This window comes from Littorina saxatilis, linkage group LG2 (assembly GCF_037325665.1).
Source record: "Littorina saxatilis isolate snail1 linkage group LG2, US_GU_Lsax_2.0, whole genome shotgun sequence".
NCBI lineage: Eukaryota > Metazoa > Mollusca > Gastropoda > Littorinimorpha > Littorinidae > Littorina > Littorina saxatilis.
In genome coordinates, this window is record NC_090246.1 from 41,526,247 (window position 1) to 41,546,657 (window position 20,411).

At 39.6% G+C, this 20,411-nt stretch overlaps 1 protein-coding gene across 2 annotated transcripts in view; it reads left to right on the forward strand.

Annotated features, from left to right (window-relative positions):
* The first annotated feature begins 165 nt into the window (after window positions 1-165).
* The window catches only part of LOC138959018 (calcium-dependent protein kinase C-like), a 40,032-nt gene continuing 19,786 nt past the window's right edge, over window positions 166-20,411 (forward strand). For both annotated transcript variants that reach the window (XM_070330386.1, XM_070330385.1), the window contains exons 1-7: window positions 166-288; window positions 4,873-5,029; window positions 9,201-9,432; window positions 17,692-17,820; window positions 18,374-18,547; window positions 19,147-19,238; window positions 19,556-19,618. In XM_070330386.1, the coding sequence (XP_070186487.1) occupies window positions 168-288; window positions 4,873-5,029; window positions 9,201-9,432; window positions 17,692-17,820; window positions 18,374-18,547; window positions 19,147-19,238; window positions 19,556-19,618 (968 nt within the window). In that variant the 5' untranslated portion in view covers window positions 166-167. The remainder of the gene's footprint in view (window positions 289-4,872; window positions 5,030-9,200; window positions 9,433-17,691; window positions 17,821-18,373; window positions 18,548-19,146; window positions 19,239-19,555; window positions 19,619-20,411) is intronic.

A 20,411-nucleotide genomic window follows, 5' to 3' on the forward strand; every position in this document is an offset into this window, starting at 1 on the left:
GTTATTGCAGTTATGGCTCTACTTTCGCAATTAAAATAAATACACACATGAGTTTGCCTTTGCAAATAAACGAGGGATGTCCTTGAAATAAATTTGTACCGATTTCTTTTTTGCTGTGCATTCAGCTTGTGAAATCTTTTATGTTTCTGTGTGTTTCAGCATGTGACATGAACGTCCACAAAAGATGCGAGAAGCACGTTCCCAGGCTGTGTGGAATGGATCACACTGAAAGACGAGGGCGGATATACCTGAAGATCAGCGCTGTCGGCAACAAGCTTAACGTGCATGGTATGTGAATGCTCCACCCAGTTCTCAGCGCTTAGAGGTGGATTCTGACTTTTTTCCTCAGACCCAATATGTCGCCCAGAAACTCTGCCAGACTGATGTGTTTTGCAGAGGAGAAACATCAATTTAAGAGAAAACAACAGCAACAACAATGGGGAGAAACAACAAAAAAGAAATGCTATGTTTTAAGACCTGCAATTGCTACGCCAAGCTTAAAATTGCTACGCCAAGCTTAAAATTGCTATGCTCAAGCAAATAACCACAAGCATGCAAAAGTTTGCTCCTTCTTGCGAGAAAGTGGCACTGCAGACACTCACTTATTGGGAATTATGTTCCTGCTTTCTAAATAAACTTTTTTTTAAATGTATATATATATATATATTCTTGCACAAAATAGCATAAATGCGGATGTGCAAATAAATTTTAGGCAATGCTACACTTAAACACCATTTGCTATGCTAAAAATTCCAAACAATTCTTAATTGGTACACTTTTGGCTTTACAAGGGTTGACAGGTCTGAATACATGCTTTTTTTGTTGTTACCTACTTCTTTCCCTTTTTTGTTTATACAGAACGAAAATCTTACCTTTATTTCTTTGATATCATATGAGCAGGAAATTAGAAAAATAATGTCAGTGGAGAAGCTGAAACTATATCAAAGAAACCTAAGATGCAATACTGAACTCCTAGATGCATATCAGACATGAGTTATTGCTCTTTGCCTTCATAACCTTAAAGTGAGGCGCTAAGTTGTGACGTTTGTGTTTGATCAGATTGCCAATTTATCTCAGGGGTGTTTTCTCAGGCAGATTGGAGAGCGCCATTTATTATGTGCAGCGAGACGCGGCTTCAATGCTTGGCTGTCTGCCTTCCAGCCTTTTCCCTTCTCTTGTTGGTTTCTGCAGTTCCACTTAACACTATTTGCCTGCCTTGTTTCATAAAGACGCAGAAAGCCAAACCATTCTCAGGAAGTGGAGTTTTGCCCTTAAGAGTTTAACTTTGCACAAACTCTTGGTCAGCATAGAGCTGTAACATGCAGATTAACCCATGTGCTTGGTATTCAAAACATATTAACATGTTTGTGTGTGTCATCTGGCTAAAGCCTCATTTGTTTGTCTTTGATCTTATTTCATTTTTTACCAGCCAGGTAAAAAGGGTTGCAGTCTGTTTATGAGAATGTCAGATCTGACAAATACATGACAGTTTTGATCCACAACAGATACAGTGGAACCCCCCTTTTAAGCCTAAAAAAATCTGAGAAAATCGGGTCTTAAAAAGGAGGGAGTCTTAAAATGGGGGTAATTTTACAGAGGTTATGAACAGGAAGCCTGAGAAAACATGGTCTTAAAAGGGAGGAAGTCTTACATTGGGGGGGTCTTAAAAGGGTAAAAAACAGTAGTAGTCTGTGCAATGGAATGACTACCGTGGAGTATTATAATATACATGGCCACACAGGAAAACTGTATGGGAGGCACAGAACACAGTGCACCTGATGTGTTACTAATGCATACCACACCTGACACCACACTCCATAAATGTACACATGCATACCTTTGCACATATTATACAGAGACAGACAGACCAACACATGCATGTATACACACACTCATGCATGCACACACACACACCACATTACACACGCATGCACGCACGCACACACACACACACACACACACACACACACACACACACACACACGCACGCAAACACACACACACACACACACACGAGTACACATACACAAACAGTAACAATAACACATGTGCACAAAATGAACACACACACACACACCGCGCGAGAGAGAACATGGAGGCATGACGTCATGATGCATTAAATTTAATTGACGTCAAACACTTTTGACCGTGACGTAATCTTCTTATGCGAGCTTTATCCATAGTCTTGGATAACCACACACACATAGACTCGGAAATGTTAAAGTTTCTATCACACACACACACACATACACACGCACAGACAGACAAGGTTTAGCAACGCGTAGGCTACACTTACGTGAGCCAAAAATGTAAGAATCTTGCGTGAAATAGCCTAAATGTGGAAGTGCAATTGATAGATTTTAGACAATGCTACACTAAACAAGTCGCGTAAGGCGAAATTACTACATTTAGTCAAGCTGTGGAACTCACAGAATGAAACTGAACGTAGTCCGCCGCTAGTGCAAAAGGCAGTGAAAGTGACGAGCTTGTTTGGCGCGGTAGCGATTGCGCTGTGCTTCATAGCACGCTTTACTGTACCTCTCTTCGTTTTAACTTTCTGAGCGTGATTTTAATCCAAACATATCATATCTATATGTTTTTGGAATCAGGAACCGACAAGGAATAAGATGAAATTGTTTTTAAAACGATTTCGGAAATTTAATTTTGATCATAATTTTTATATTTTTAATTTTCAGAGCTTGTTTTTAATCTAAATATAACATATGTATATGTTTTTGGAATCAGAAAATGACGAAGAATAAGATGAAATTGTTTTTGGATCGTTTAATAAAAAATAATTTTAATTACAAGTTTCCGATTTTTAATGACCAAACTCACTCATTAGTTTTTAAGCCACCAAGCTGAAATGCAATACCAAACCCCGGGCTTCGTGGAAGATTGCTTTGCCAAAATTTCAATCAATTTGATTGAAAAATGAGGGTGTGACAGTGCCGCCTCAACTTTTACAAAAAGCCGGATATGACGTCATCAAAGGTATTTATCGAAAAAATGAAAAAAACGTCCGGGGATATCATACCCAGGAACTCTCATGTCAAATTTCATAAAGATCGGTCCAGTAGTTTAGTCTGAATCGCTCTACACACACACACAGACAGACAGACAGACAGACAGACAGACAGACACACATACACCACGACCCTCGTCTCGATTCCACCCTCTATGTTAAAACATTTAGTCAAAACTTGACTAAATGTAAAAAAAGACATTCGCTACGCTAAAAATTATCCCCCCAAAAAGTAAATTGCTGCGCTTGAGGTTTCACAAGGGTTAGCACTACCACATGCTGTTGAAAACAATCTCAGAAACAGGCTTTCACACAGAGACCTATAATGCAGATGTAGCATTCAGGACAATTAGCAGCCCACAGGTAGCCGGCCATCAAATCCAGATGAATCTGCCATGAATAAATCATGCTCCAGGCCTGGTCGACCTGGTCAGATTGGTAATTGAATTGATTCAGAAATTGCTCTCGTTTTCTGTCGTTCAGGGGCCCCAGCATCACAGGAATTCAGCCCTGGGGTCTGTGTTAGCTGTGTATTTCACATATATATCATCTCGCTTTCAAGGCTTGCAAATTTGACTTATATATAATGTGTCATTTTCAAACACTACGACACAAGTTTCTAGCAGTATAATTATTTGCTGCCGATGGGCGACAGGATAACTGCTGATACCTAAGCAAAAATGTCTCTTGTGGCTGCATGTTTTGTAGAAATCATCACATACGACACAATTTAGATTCTGGCAGTATAATCATTTATTATAGTTGGGAGATTGCATTGTGAACAACTGACATCTGAGCCTACAATGTGACTTGTGTGTTGTTTGCCCCTGTTTTTTTTGTTTTATTTTCAGCAGCTCGTGTAATGGTGCTGTTTAGTAGGGAAAGATTGCATTGCAAGGATTTGGGCTTGCTTGTCAAACTTGACATGAAAACACATCCTTGCATGTTGGCACAGTCATTTACAGTTCAACACTTCAATTTGTTTCAATTTGTTTTCATGCTCCAGTGATCTTTCGTTAGAGAAAGGTCCAGCATTCTCTGCTCTGATTACAGCTACTCAAAAATCCACACACGAAAAAGTCAAAGCACTGTTGAAGCAAGGATTTGTCGTTTTGTTGCAGATAAGGATATAAACAGTCAAATCATTTACACAACTATCCCACAGATGACCACACATAACTTTAGTGTTACCTGCAGCCAAAAAAATCTTTATGTGGTTTGTTGACAGATCGTATCTCCTGCCAAAATGAAATTAATAATTCCCATGCACAAGATAGAAACAAATCTCCCTCTCGTCGATAGTAATTCCCCCCGCGGGTTAGGGGGAAGAATTTACCTGATGCTCCCCAGCATGCCGTAAGAGGCGACTAACGGATTCTGTTTCTCCTTTTACCCTTGTTAAGTGTTTCTTGTATAGAATATAGTCAATGTTTGTAAAGATTTTAGTCAAGCAGTATGTAAGAAATGTTAAGTCCTTTGTACTGGAAACTTGCATTCTCCCAGTAAGGTCATATATTGTACTACGTTGCAAGCCCCTGGAGCAATTTTTTGATTAGTGCTTTTGTGAACAAGAAACAATTAACAAGTGGCTTTATCCCATCTCCCCCCTTTCCCCGTTGCGATATGAACCTTCGTGGTTGAAAACGACATTAAACACCAAATAAAGAAAAGAAAGAAAGAAAGTCAATAGTAATAGCCTTCTATGCTGGCTTTTGACATAGTTAGTTAATGTGCGGGACCTGATCGAGGCTTACGCTGTCCTGCCAGGACAATGATGAAAATTGAATAGTAACAAAAACCATAAAAGGGTCAAATGGCCGGTTCAATGTTATTCTTTGTGTTTGCAGTGCGAGAAGCCAAGAACTTGTGCCCCATGGACCCCAACGGACTAGCAGACCCTTACGTCAAAGTCAAGCTCATTCCCTATGACGACTCCAAGAACAAACAGAAGACAAAGACTATCAAAGCCACGCTCAACCCCGAATGGAATGAAAGCTTTGTCATGTGAGTGGCTGAAGCGCAGGCCTTTAATTAAGTGTGCGTCTGTGTTGCAGTTTGAATTGGATTTATTTATTTATTTGCCAATTCATTGTCAGAAGAAAAGATAATAATAATTGTCAGTAAGTACTGGTGTCACTTGACTGATGTGAACCAGTTGATTGGCTAATGGCGATGCGCTAAAACTGTTAGCGCACTCTTGGAGTGCGCTAACTTTTCCACAGAGCGTATTCTTCCGCCCTTTGCCTAAGCGAGACTGTACTCTCATCCTCAGAATTAATTAATGACATGTAGCTTAATATATTCTCCACAATACCAATGACCATAAATTTCCTGCTTCTCAATTAAAGCAGAAGTGGGTTTTTTTACTCACATGCGAAGCAAAAGTGAGTCTATGTACTCACCCGAGTCGTCCGTCCGTCCGTCCGTCCGTCCGGAAAACTTTAACGTTGGATATTTCTTGGACACTATTAAGTCTATCAACACCTGATGTGGCCTGATGGTGTATGGTTACAAGATCTCAAAAAACATGTGCGGCAACTTGACCTCACTTCAAGTTCAAGGTCACAGGGGCCGTAATTGTTGTCTTAAAAACGACCATTTTTCACATTTTCGCATTTTTTTCTGAAGTTATCGAGAATGGCAACCTTAGCTATGTATGCTATACAGGGCAATGTAAGCCCTATCTTTGGACACCAGTTTGGTTGACCTTGCTTCAAGGTCAAGGTCGCAAGGGTCCTTTAAAGTTGGATTGTATACATATTTTGAAGTGACCTTGACCCTGAACTATGGAAGATAACTGTTTCAAACTTAAAAATTATGTGGGGCACATGTTATGCTTTCATCATGAGACACATTTGGTCACATATGGTCAAGGTCACTTTGACCCTTATGAAATGTGACCAAAATAAGGTAGTGAACCACTAAAAGTGACCATATCTCATGGTAGAAAGAGCCAATAAGCACCATTGTACTTCCTATGTCTTGAATTAACAGCTTTGTGTTGCATGACCTTGGATGACCTTGACCTTGGGTCAAGGTCACATGTATTTTGGTAGGAAAAATATGTAAAGCAGTTCTTAGTGTATGATGTCATTGCTAGGTTTAGTTATTTGACCTTGACCCTGAAGGTCAAGGTCATGTAAAGGTCAAGGTCAAGCATGTGAGTCGTATGGGCTTTGCCCTTCTTGTTTTCTGACAGATTGCATGTGCCTGTGCCACAGTTGCCACTGATCTAAAAATAGAACCCGCTGTGTCTAATTTTTCAGTTTCGACTTGCGAAGATTCTTCTCATAATTATGCCGTGTTAGTAGCATGTAGCTTATTATCCACATTACCAAATGATGAGTTAGTATACAATTCCCAGCAGCTAACAGAAAACACAAGTGTTATTCCGATAACGTAGCAGCTAGATCAGCAATTGGAATATATATACGTAGCACTAGCAGACTACACTGAAATACGACTGCATCTGTTCAGTAAATGAATGTTTTCCGAATTATTATTTCAAGGCAAGAACAATCGGAATCGAAAACGTGTAGAGTTTAGAACGTTCTTACCATATTTATAAGACTTATTACCAGCCTGCCTCATGCGTGCAGACTCAGTGCAACGTGACGAGCAATTTTTGTTTTTGAAATGAGACTGCAGTGCCATAGCCTAGCAGACGACATAAACCCCGCTCAGCAAATTAACATGTTGGGCAAATGTGAACGATAAAACGATGGGGATATAATACGTGTAGGGTTCAGAGCATTCTTACCGTTCATATTTAGTACCAGACTCCCCGATGAGTGAAGATACCACACGAGAAACATGCCACATTTATTTTGAAAATGTGCTAACCGTCGACCTTGGGGGTTAGCCAATTCAAGGGGAGTCACTCTGCACAGTCAATCCGTCGAAGCTTGACTGGAGGTTTCGAATCGTAAATAACTAAGAACACAATCCTTTCTCCGAGTTCAAATGAGGGGTCTCTCTGAAAGATCATCACTGTTTAGCTTAACGCTACACTGGAATTTACCAACAGAAATTAAAACAAGAGTTTGCGTGTGAGGAAAGCACGACACACTTGATACAGCCCACACAAAAGTAGATCTTCCAAGACCTGACCACACAGTTATGCCTATTCAAATGCGCGTAGCAAAATGTGCGTGTTGTATCTTTTCTTTTCTCTGGCGGTACCGACAATATCATTATTGAAACAATCCCGGTGCACTAAGGGATTTATAGAGCAAATCTCGAAAATAATTATTGAACTCGGCGCTATGCGCTTTGTTCAATAATGAATTTTCTCGATTTGCTCTATAAATCCCTTAATGCACTGGGATGTCTCAATAACTTAAATAATAATACAGTAATAATAATGAGGATACTTCTTTAGCACAAATCCTGCTATATTTCTAATCTAATTTCACTAAATGCACAATGCACACAAATAAACAATTCTGTACACAATGCCAATAAAGGGTGGAAATATGGAAAGTTATCAGAAATGAAACACTCATTAACACTTTGTGCTCACAGTGTTGTAATGTTCCCAGTGCACAGTTTTGAGTAATATTTTACACCTGCAGAGGGGTTTCCTAGTACTGGCAGTCTTGTTAAGCTCATCAAAATATAAGTTCAGTTGTGCTAGAGAAGTTACAGTCAATGATGTTTCAGGTTTATGCATACATCTGTATACATATATATGCGTTTACTTCTGTCACTGTCAAGGAAATAAAACGGAGTCTCCGTCTTCACAAAGTACACGTACCGTGGTGGAGAGATTATGTTGTGGAATGTTTCTTGCAGTTTTGGGACTTGTTATCAACATGTTTGGTAATGTCTTTTTAAATAAACTTGTTAAGCTAACTGTAACTTAGTGTCAGGCCCTCAGGTTGCAGTTTGCAGACATGCTTCAAGTAATTGCTTTGCATTCATATTATAAACTTCAAAGTACAGTGGTACCTGTGATGAAAGGACACCCGTGAGACCAGCCGAAAGTGTCCCTACATTGCAGATTCCCTGTCATGACAGGTAGATTTTGATCTAGATAATACATGTATACAAAGGGACCACACAGGGTGTCCTAGGGGGGTGCCCTCATCTGAGAGGGGCTTCACAAGCAGTTATTTTTGTACTGGCCGGGGTGCGAAATATTTTTTCACACGTCAGTTGCGGGCTTTCAATCCCGAAGGCTGGTTCCGAGTAACTACGAACGTAATCGGAAGTTCCGATGTTTACCAAGTCAAAGAGCCGAATCGAACACTATCCTTGCGTCATCCAGAGATACTGTACAGATCTATGCGTCATCTTTGCAAGCAGCTTCGGAGATTTCAAAATGTTTGCTGTGTGCAACACATGTTCAACAACAACATCTAATACGGATATTTTGGATGTTTTGAAGGAAAGAACTTCTCAGTTTTTCTTGTCGTAAAACTAAAATACACCCTCTAATTAAAAAGCATGCACGCGTATGGGAGCCACAAACCGCATGCATACTGGCACACGCTGATGCTGGTGATTCTGACTTTACACTGTTACAACTTAGATCTAACGGAACTTGATCACGTTAGATCAACAGTGCTATTATTTTGTAGAAACTAAAAAGGCACTCGGAGTCCAGTAACAACATATTGAAGTATCTGTGAATGTGTTTCTGGTAATTAAATAGGAACTCTGGTGTACAAGAGGTCTTCTGCTGCAGTGGTGTCTAGATCTGGGTTTTGAAGGCTTCCACCGAGGCTGATGATACTGCCTGTGGTGGGAGGGCGTTCCATTTGCCAATGGTGCGAGGAAAGAAAGACTGCTGTCTGTATGATGTTCTGCAGGCTGGGAGTTTATGAGCCTCAGCATGGATTGAGCGAGTGCTGAGTGCAATTCTTTTCGCTCTATCCTATTAATTCACACATTGACCCTGTAGCAGTGACGATCATTTCTAGATTGCAATCGGCAAAGTTCGTAGCTCGGATTGCATTCACTCCAGCGCTACCGTGTACTGGGTCAGCGAGACACGAACGACAACTCAAATCGATAAGCATCCGAACACATCGGAACTTCCGTTTACGTTCGTAGCTACTCGGAAATAGCCTTCGGGATTGAAAGCCCGTAACTGACGTGTGAAAAAAAATTTCGCGGCCGGGGTCACACATTTGTAACTTTGCCTGACTAGTCCACATATACCTGATTTCAGGACTATGTCAGACGCAGACTACTCCAAGCGATTGGCACTGGAGGTGTGGGACTGGGATCGAACGTCACGCAATGACTTTATGGGCTCATTATCGTTTGGAATCTCTGAGCTGGCAAAGAACCCTGTGGACGGCTGGTTCAAGTTGCTCAATCAGGAGGAGGGAGAGTTCTACGGTGTGCCCGTCACAGACGACATCACTGAAAGCATTCAGGAAATCAGAATCAAAATGCAGGTAAGAAAGGAAAGCGTCTTGATGCTGGAGGCTGAGGTAGGGAGAAATGTTGAAACAAAAGTATGTGTACACAAAATTGGAAATGGCAACACACAAAAAACAGAAATAGTAGGGCAGCTTTGTATGTATTGCACGTGAAATTCTCTATAGTTGTTCATATATACAACAATTCCCTCTCCACCCAGTTTTACCCACACCGAACCACCTGCCAAATCAGTTATTATACATGCAGTTGCTTGTCAGTTGAAGAAACAGTATGATGAATCAAACCTTGTGTAGTGAATTAATTTAGTAATTTCAGCCCTGCAATAAATACAGGGGTGGGATTTCCGTCTCAGGAAGACTTTTGAACTTTTTTTGTTAATCCCTGCATGGCAGCTGTTGTTTACACTGAACGACCTACCTTTCACCAATACCAAATTGACCAAATTGAGTGACATGTAGGGAGTAGCTATGTCATGTCATCCTGGCGAATGTGGCATCTTAGTTGCTATCTATTTGAAAACTCTTTAAAATTAATATTAAAAGTCCTAGGTTTTTAAGGACTTGAGTGTTTGTCCGCTTTCAAAAAAATAAAATAAATAAGGAGAGGAGGGCAGGGGGTGGGGTTGAGATGATAATGCTCTGTGGAATTCGTTAAAATGAAAAGTAGTTAAGATGTTTCTTGGTAAGAATTATAAGTCTGTATTCTATATCTTGAATAACGGGTTTGTAAAATGATTTTTATTCAAAACGAGTTAAAAGGTAGAACTTTTCAGGATCACCAATAAAAGCAAATAGATGAGCAAGTAAGAGGATTTGAAAACTCTGCTTACCCACAACTTTATATACCCCACTTGCAGGGATTCAGAGACCTTCAGTGGTAAGGTAGAACAAATTTGCATTCCTGATCTGTGAACCAGTGGTATTTACCTTCTGATACATTGAGTCCTTTAGAAAGTTTGCAAGTGAAACACACTTAATTTGAACATATTTCGCTTTTAATTCGAGCTATGATTCAACAATAATTTTAGAATATAACTCCTGAAATGATGAATTGAAAAGCAGCATCAGAAGACTGTGAAAAGCATTAGCAAGGGATATAACTCTGGCGGTTTCTGTTTTTGTCTCAACCTTCTTCTTTTATAACCTGAGCAGTTAGCCCTTTTGAAGGTGTTTAATTGAAACAGACTGACTTGAAACTTGTTTCTCATTTGGTTCAAGCTATGGTTCAACAATTATTTGAGAATATACCGCCTGCAATGATAAAATCAAAAGCTACAAGTAAAAATGTGTAGTACAAGGGAGGTGACTGTTATTTTCTGTGTTTGCTTTGTTTGCATGGCGATTTTCCTTTAATGCAGTAAACATTTGTTTTAACTCTTTCAACACGTCCACCCTATGACATGACTATACACTCAGAACGCATGCGCCAAAGCATATAAATAGCCTGCTGACAACCAAAATTGGGACATTTTGAAAAAAATATTGTATTTTGAAAAAAATATTGTAAAAAAACTAGTACATGTGGAGATTTACTTTTTGCACACAATTAAAGAAAGATTTTTCATTGTTTCAGAAATGTACTTTGTATTTGTCAAAAGGCTTGTTGTGTTTGTGTGGTATGCTATTGAAAATGTCAATAAATAGCCTGCTGACAACCAAAATTGGAAAATTTTGAAAAAAATATTGTATTTTGAAAAAAATATTGTAAAAAAACTAGTACATGTGGAGACTTACTTTTTGCACACAATTAAAGAAAGATCTTTCATTGTTTCAGAAATGTACTTTGTATTTGTCAAAAGGCTTGTTGTGTTTGTGTGGTATGCTATTGAAAATGTCAACAATTTAAATAAAAAAAAGTCCAGAGGCACCACATAAATACTACAGACATGTTTGAAAATATGCACAAAATGTTGTTAGTGAATACTCAAAAAAGAATTTACTAACCTGAATGATACAATGAGATGACTGGGTGATGACTATGATGAATATATCCATGTAGAAGAAAAGAAACACTTGCTGTCACAGTATTTACAGTGCCACAGAGCACAGCTCAACGCAAAACGCCACACCACATTCCAGGCACCAGAATCGAGTCCCATTGCGTTGGGTTTTATCCATAGAAGAAAAGAAACACTTGCTCTCACAGTATTTACAGTTTTTGTATAAATGACTTGTTTAGAACTCGGTTTATGCACGGAGAACATCCTTCTTTGTGTGCCACACTTCGAAGCACGGCTCAACACAAAGCGCCACAGCCATGTGGCCACAGAACATTCCCGGACCAGAATCGCGTCCGTCCGCTTGCATTGGGTTTTGGCCAAAGTAGCATTGACACCTCGAGCTCTTGATTTGGCTAACTCATTCACCCTCATCACTCACTTATCCATCTATCACAACAACACTGTTTGATGCACACACAGTCACTGCTTTCCTTCTGCACGCCGCTTCGCTTCGCAACAACAACACTGACAACTCGCGACATTTTGGAACGGCCTAAATATGAAACTAAGGCATGGGTTGGTCCCGTCAATGACCTGTAGTATCCAAACTAACCAATGAAATCAACTGTTCTGGGAGTTATTTGTCGCGTATGATAATGCAGCCGACCTCTCAACCTATCACGTGGGTTTTCGTATGGAAAATCCCCAGCGTGGTATTTTCCACTTCCAACGCTACTATTATGGCGATGTGTGGCGAAGTGACTCACGCACCGTACGCACGGATTCTGGCGCCGTGCTGACAACGGCATGATCAGTCAACGCTTGTATTCGGGCGGCGCGTCGCGAAAAAGTTAAACAAAGACAAAAGTAGGTGATGAAATCAAATACCTTCAAGTTTACAAGATTTTTTACTTTTGTGCATCTCCAATTTTAAGATTTTGTTTAAGCTTATAGGAGCTTCTAAAAACCCTTCTTGAAATGTGGTTACCACTTGTTTTTGAAGACCCCCTAGCAAGAGTGATACAGTAAAACCTGCGAGCAAAGGACGCTCTTGGGGAGCCTTGCCACTGTCCTTTGTAGCAAGGTGTCCTTTCTTATGAATATGAATGCGCCAACATTTTTTTGGATAAAAAAAACAAAAACAGTCACTGATTCTTTTTTGCCACAGTGATTATTAAAACTCAAAGTTTTGAAGCCCTCAGGTTTTTTTGGGGTTTTTTTTGTTCAAAGAAAAGGAGAGAGAGAGAGAGAGAGAGAGAGAGAGAGAGAGAGAGAGAGAGAGAGAGAGAGAGAGAGAGAGAGAGAGAGAGAGAGAGAGAGAGAGAGAGAGAGAGAGAGAGAGAGAGAGAGAGAGAGAGAGAGAGAGAGAGAGAGAGAGAGAGAGAGAGAGAGAGAGAGAGAGAGAGAGAGAGAGAGAGAGAGAGAGAGAGAGAGAGAGAGAGAGAGAGAGAGAGAGAGAGAGAGAGAGAGAGAGAGAGGTGCAATCGGTTTCTTATCTGAAGCAATGGGCCATTCACTGGAAGATTCTTTGATCGAGCTGTTGAAAACCACTCGAAGAGTTCATCGTTCAACTCATCATAGGTTGTTTTTCTTCTCTTAACACATTTTGCCGTCGATCTGGCACCGGATTCCCACTGACTGAGAATTTGTGTTCGGTCAGCTTTTATGTTGAAAATTTGAGTTTTTCCGTAATTCAGCTCATCAGCAACTTTTTGAACGGTCTTTATGACATCGACTCTCTCTTCTAAAGTCAAAATTTTTCGTTTTGGCATGATGAGACAAAGACGAAGGATGAGACGAAGATGCATCACAGTACAGAAAGTAGAAACCCGAAATGTTTGTGAGTTCGTGGCATCGACCAATGAGCGTGCACCATACAAAAATCAACTTTTTTCAAGTGCTGTCATTGGCTTCTATATCTATATACGGCTTGTGTCTGTCTGTCTGTCTGTCTGTCTGTCTGTCACTTCGCGATGCACAGCCAAAGTTCTTGATGGATCTGCTTCAAATTTGGTGGGCATATTCAGGTAGACCCCGGACACAATATGGTCGATGAACATTCGGCTCTACTTCTTCCCGGCAAAGCCGGGTATTCATCTAGTACACAATAAGCTTCTCGCGCGTTCACATCGCCAGCGAGATTGTATTTGCAGAACCAAGATGGCGGACCAGCGTCTGCTAAAAGCTGTCTGCTTCAAGGGTTTGTCCGTTGTCGACAAGTAACGAACCCAATCGGGACCAAAAAAGGGTGTCCGCGTCCGCGCCTTTGAGGTGTTCGCTCTTTTAAGGTGTTTTTGAGTGTAAAATACATCCGTCCTCACTTGAATTGTCCATTATGCTAAGGTGTCCGCCGAAATAAGGGTCCGCTAGATGCAGGTTTTACTGTACAACCAAACATCTTCAGAATATAGAGGTTTTTGATTTTGTGCATTCTCTCCCAGGGCCCCCCCCCCCCCCCCCAATTTGTTGTTGTTTGTTTGCTGTTATCAGTTTTAAAGCCAGCAGAGGCTCAAATAGCCCCCTCATGAAATGCTAAAATTAATTTTCAGCTGGTCAGTTACAAAAACCTTCAAGTTTACAAGATGTATATATTATGCATCTCCAAAAAGCTTGTTTGTTCTAAAATTTACAAGTCAGGAGAGGCCACCTAAACCCTGGACCCCAGCCTTCCAAGATGTTCAGTCCTGGCAACATTTTGGGCTCCCACCCATGTAAATATCAATTAATATCTTGGTGGTAAGGATTGCTTGTGAGATAGTTAAGATAATTTGAAAGTTCGTGTGTCTTACAGAATCCAGGTGGTAAAGGAACCTTATTTGTGTGTGTATTTTTTTTTTATTTTTTTTTTTACATCGGTGATAAAAATGTGCACATTAAGGTACAGTGATACGCCCCTTTTAAGACAGCCACAAATCTGAAAAAATCAGATCTTAAAATGGACGTCAATTTACGCATGTTATGAACAGAAAATCTGTGAAAGTAGTGTCTTCTTATAAAGGGGGTGTTTCACTGTATAGTAACTTTTCAATGAGGCTTTCGGTTTCAGGATTTGCTGAACGTTTTGCATAAAATGGGATCTTGTATGGTTATTTTGTTCTAGGCTGGTAAACAAAAACCAGACACTGAGGAACCTTCAAGCCAGTCAGATAGTAATGAGGATACAGGTCTCTTAGACAGTACATCACAATCGCCTCAAGAAAGTTCAGATGAATCCGAAGAGGACTTAACTTCTCAAGCATGGTTTAGGAATACTTACTGCAAGCTCATGCCCATAAGAGCTTTTGTTCTGAATGTTTCTTTTCTGTTGCTGTTTCTCTACCTATTTTTCTCTTTTCGTTATTTCTGGCCATGCATGTTCAGCCCTGAAAGTCCAACAAATGGTGTACTCGCCTTTGGCTAGTGGTTCTTAACATTCACTAGCCAGAGAGCAAACTTTACTAGCCAAACCAACTATTTGTTTCAGCAACTTTACCCGCATTTGGCCTGTAGATGAACATTTCTACTCGCCAGTTACATGTTTCTACACGCCATGGCGAGTAAATTACTCGCCACTTTCAGGCCTGATGTTGAAATGAGGCAAAATGTTGTTGTCATTTTATTTGACGGTTCTGAAACCAGCTCTTACCCTACCAGCCATATACATCAAAACTCCATCAGGAGATTGGTAGCATTTTATCCACTCTAAGCAGAGTCCAAATTTTTTTTTTTTAAATTGCACTTACTTTCACATTTGTGGGACAGAATGATAGACTAAAATCAGTATAAAAAAAAACAGATCATATCTTTGATCAGAAAGTCAGTGGGTTTTTTTCACAAACAGTCTGTCACTCAGTAGGCTTGACCAGACTGTCTAAAGTGTAATGAGTTATTTGCCAGGTCAGTCATTTCAAATGAACCGTATCAGTGGCTGTTGAACGAGGCCTCCATCGCCTGAACTCTGAAGTATAAAAGCTTAACAGCGGTAACAACTATATTGTCTGCAGTCAAACCAGCGGTTAGACTGGATTGTTTGCTCACTCTTGAAGAATTAATTTTTGTGCGACCATCATTTTGTGTCTTGCTTTGTGTGTGGTGTTTTTTTAATTTTTTTTATTACAGAACATGGTCATTCAATAACCTTGAACAGTTAAAGCTAGTACCCTTATATCCTGTGTAATTTCCAATTCCATCTTGTAAATCATTGATCTCATCACAGATCTCTTCAGACTTTTACAAGGGATAAGAGCGATTCTTTCCATTTGGACATAATTGTCAACAAATCTACTGCCTTGGCTGCTTTCTCTGCAGAGTGTGAATATTTTGCTGAATTGTAACTTTCAGCTTTCAAATTATTTTTTTTTCATAAAGAAGACAATTCTTCTGTGTTCTCCATGGTCGGCATTGGTAGAAAACATTGTATTGACAGTGGTTTGACCACTAGAGTTTGAGCTGGTTCAGTTGCGCATTATGTAGTATAATTACTCTAATTTTCGGACAATAAGATAATACTTTTTTTCTTGATCCTGACAAGTGGGTCTCATAGTTGGTTGCGTTTAATTTGTGGCTTAATGTGTTTTCCTTGCTGAACTTACTTCTATTGCTATGAACACCCGTCCCTTTCTATACATGTATGTCTCACGCTTTCCTTCTTTGCCGCTACTAAAGCAAATGTGTGCAAGATTGTATGTTTCACGTTTCCGAGTATGACAAGAACGGAATGAAACTCGCAATCGTCCCTCGAAAAGGCCAAAAATGCACACATGGCTTTCATTTCTCCCGCTGTTATCGTTTCTTTTCTTTACAAATTCTTCAACACTAAGAATACTGCGAAGGGCATCCCAGACGCCAGTACTGTTTCCATACGCGAATCTAGCTGCCCTTTGAAAGTGGCTCGATCATGAGGCCTGTGAGTCTGAAATTGTTGGACAGAGTTGTGTACAGAGAAGACAAACATAACGAAAAGAACAAACATTTCGCGCATTCAGACACAGAAAGACGTGATAAAGAATGCGATGCTTCAAAGGATACAGACGTGACGGTGACTGTGGCGTCATTCACACATACCGAGACGTCATTCATACATGTAGTTGTTTGGTCACTTCGTCAAAAAGTAGATCTCCCCACAAATGGCTGATAAGGTTTGCCCTGTCAGAGCGTGAGTACGGAAAACGAGTTTGATCTCTCCTCTGTTGAAGCTGTGAGACATTAATGCTATTCAGACTTTGTCGTTTGACAGAGTTTTCTTCCACACTCGATTACCTGATGTCGAACTCAGCCTGACGGCTTCGTTAGACATCGACGTAATCTCGTGTAGAAGAAAACGTCTGTCACGACCAAGTCTGAATAGCAGGCAATATCACACTTATAATTTTCAATTTAAAACGGATATCAAAAATGTATTGTGCTTTTGGAAACGCCTTTTGTATGGACAAAATTATTTTTATTCCTAAAGTGAGTGAGTGCACCTGATAGATTGGTGTCACAGTGTTATTGTAGTCCGAAAATGATGGTACTTTTTTGTTTTTTATGTCTTGTTTTTTTTATCCAGTTGGACATATTTATATTTCTTCAGGTTAATTGAATGGATGTTGATCTGTTTATATTTTACTTTGATCAGAACATTTTTAGTCTGATTAATACCATCTGACAATTGGCTGATGAGTTAGTTGGTCTCTGTATCTACAAGTGATGTTGCACTGCAGATTAATTCATAAAGCTGTATACACTCTGTAAGTCCGAACTGAGACCACTGACTTGCATGAGGTCCTTGTGATACATTTTACTGTACAAAGTACATGTATACAGATATTAGGCACAAAAGGTCATTTTGTTTAAGAAAAGGACAAGCTACTTGAAAAGTATACAATTGTTTCTACTTTCTCCCACCTCAGCTAAAATCATTCATAGTTTCGCCTAAGTTAATGTGTTTAACCAGCATCTGTTCTTGAAAAATTCTTTGTATTGAAAGGTGTCATTCTCCCAGTAAGGTCATATATTGTACTACGTTGCAAGCCCCTGGAGCAATTTTTTGATTAGTGCTTTTGTGAACAAGAAACACTTAACAAGTGGCTCTATCCCATCTCCTCCCCCCCCCTTTCCCCTATCCCATCTCCCCCCTTTCCCTCGTCGCGATATAACCTTCGTGGTTGAAAACGACGTTAAACACCAAATAAAGAAAGAAAGATTGAAAGGTGTAAATACCCACAGGAATTGTGCTTAAGAATATGCATACCTTCTTTGTTTTATTCCAATGTTGTTACAAGTATTATCAATCCTAATTCAATTATATATTAAAATCATAATAATTAATTTCAGTAGATTCGATTGGTTGGTTGACTGATATTGTTCATTTCAGAAAGCAGATATGAACGACAAAAAAAGAGAGCCAGCGGCAGACAAGCTGAAGAATCTGAACAAGCAAGACATTGTACGTGCAAACGACTTTAACTTTCTGACTGTTCTAGGCAAGGGCAGCTTTGGCAAGGTTAGTGCTGTTTGTTTTTTTGGTGGAAAATCTGTAGTGTACATGTATACCTGTGTTTGTGTGTGTGAGTGTGCATTAGTGCGTTTATGGGTGTGTGTGTGCGTGTATGTGACCAAGAGAGATAGAGAGATTGCAAAGTCCAACCCAATTTTCACCTTCAGCTGTGAAGTGTGCAGTTTCGATGAATCGTTCTCGATTTCAATGAATCGTGGATTACAGTGGTCTTTCGGGGAGAAAAACAGAATTAAACTTCAGTTTTCTGAATTTCAGCTTATGGTCTTGGCTCATCCTGATGCCTCTTATTTCTGTCATTCTTTTGTCTTTGTCCTGTATTGAATGCAGCTTGCTGGTAGTCCCCAGTAATGGAAGGTTACAGCAACTCAACATAGAGATAAGCAACTGAATTTGTATGTCATTGAGAAGAAACGATTCCTAGATGTGTAATGCGCTAGCAAGCATAACGTTACAGAATGTTTGTTTGCGTTTGGAATGGTGAGATATTTGATGATTTCCACACTAACGGAGACTGTTATGAGAAGACTGCGCTGTGCAGGTGGTGCTGGCGGAACGTAAAGGGACGGATGAGCTGTACGCCATCAAGATCCTCAAGAAAGATGTCATCATCCAAGACGACGATGTGGAGTGCACCATGATAGAGAAGCGAGTGTTAGCCTTACCTCACAAACCACCTTTCCTCGTTCTGCTACACTCCTGCTTTCAGACCATGGTAATACGCTGTGTAAATATATATATACGTAATAAGGCAAACTGCCATATCTGGCCATGAGCAATAGACAAACTCTGGAAATAACTCTGTCAGTTTTTGTCATGTGTAACTTGCCTCAGTGGTTCTATGGACAAAAAGGGAAAGCAACTCTTCCACAACCAATAAAAACTTGACAGAGTTATTTTCAAACATCGTCGACTTGTAAGTGAACGTAATTGTTATCATTAGCACTAATAGAAGTAAGAATTGGGCGACACTTTGCAGACAGTTCAGGCTGTGATTTGGATGATTGTTGTTAGTGTAAGTTGGATTCCCGGGTTGGCTGTAACTAGAGGTTTTTTTTTCTCCTGTTCATATGATTAAGCCTGTGCTAAGCCTGTGTTGCATTCATTTCCCTTTTGAGATGCTATTTGAGGTTGTTGTTTTTTCCCCCTGGTAGCACACATATTTGCTTGTAAAAACCAAATCCCAAAAGTTAGGTTTTCTGTGGGATACAAAGTAATTGCTTCAGTGAATATTCTGAATTTACACAAATACTTTGGTCTTTGCTTTATCCTCAGTTCAGCATATTTTATTGGAAATGGGTTTTATTTTTTCAGGATCGGCTATACTTTGTTATGGAGTACGTGAATGGAGGAGATCTCATGTATCGCATTCAGCAGGAAGGAAAGTTCAAGGAACCAGTGGCTGCGTAAGGGTTCTCATGTTCTGTTGACATGTATTGGGACATTTTCAACCTACCATTACTGTGCATAAACTCACACACTTCACCTATAAAACATTTAGATAAATGTACAACTTATAAGACAGATATGTAGGAAAAGACCTTGCAGTAAGTAGACAATGATTGAGGTAAAAGTTTCTCTAGAGTACTCATTTGTTGTGCGTTTTTTTTCTTCTCACATGTTGTTTTTTTTTTTTTTTTTAAGATAATGGGGTGTTTTTAGTGTTCTCTCCTTTGTTGAATCTTGGTCTCTTTTGTAGTGTTCTGTTTGTCTTTGTTCACAGGTTTTATGCAGCAGAAATTGCCATAGGTCTTTTCTACTTACATGAGCAAGGAATTATATACAGGTAAGCCCTAATAAAGATAAAGCAAGAAACTTATATATACAGGTAAGCACTATTATAAAATGTTTTTTTCTCTGATTTAGGAAGGAAAATGTATGAGTTATGGGCTGCTTCATTGACTAACCTTAGTAATCAGGAAAGTCTTAATAGGAATGAATAAAAGTGTTAGGCGGTAGTAAAAAAAATTTATGTTGAGATTAGATGTTTTTGAAGCCAGAGCTTTGAAACTTTGCATACTTCTAGGGTTTGATGTTCTCCCGTCATGACCCCAGATTGATTAACCCTCGTCAAATGTGGGTTCACAGTGGGGTCACATACGGTTCAAAAAATTTTAAGGTTGATTTCCCAGATGTTTTTGAAGCTATAATCTCCAAATTTCACAAACTTGTATGATCTTCAGACATGAACAAAATAAAATTTAGCGTGTTTTTGTCAAATTTCAAGGTCATAGCATGAAAATGTTTGGTGGAGAAGATCTATCACTACTAAAATATCTACTGAGCTATCAAGGAAATAAGTCTTGACCTCATTGTTTTATTTGAGGTCACAGCTTTGTGTCTGAGCCAAATTAGTCTTGGCTAGACTATTGGTGATGACATCATGTTATGATGTCATTGCGTCAGATATAAGTAGAGGTTACGTAGAGGTTACATGCCGAGTCTCAGTGATTATTAAAAATAATGGTCGAAGTTAGCGGATCATGACAAATGCGAGCTTCAGCGAGCTTTTTCATGACCACGAACTGAGACCATTATTTTTAATAATCACTGAGCCAAGGTGTGTAACCTCTTTATTT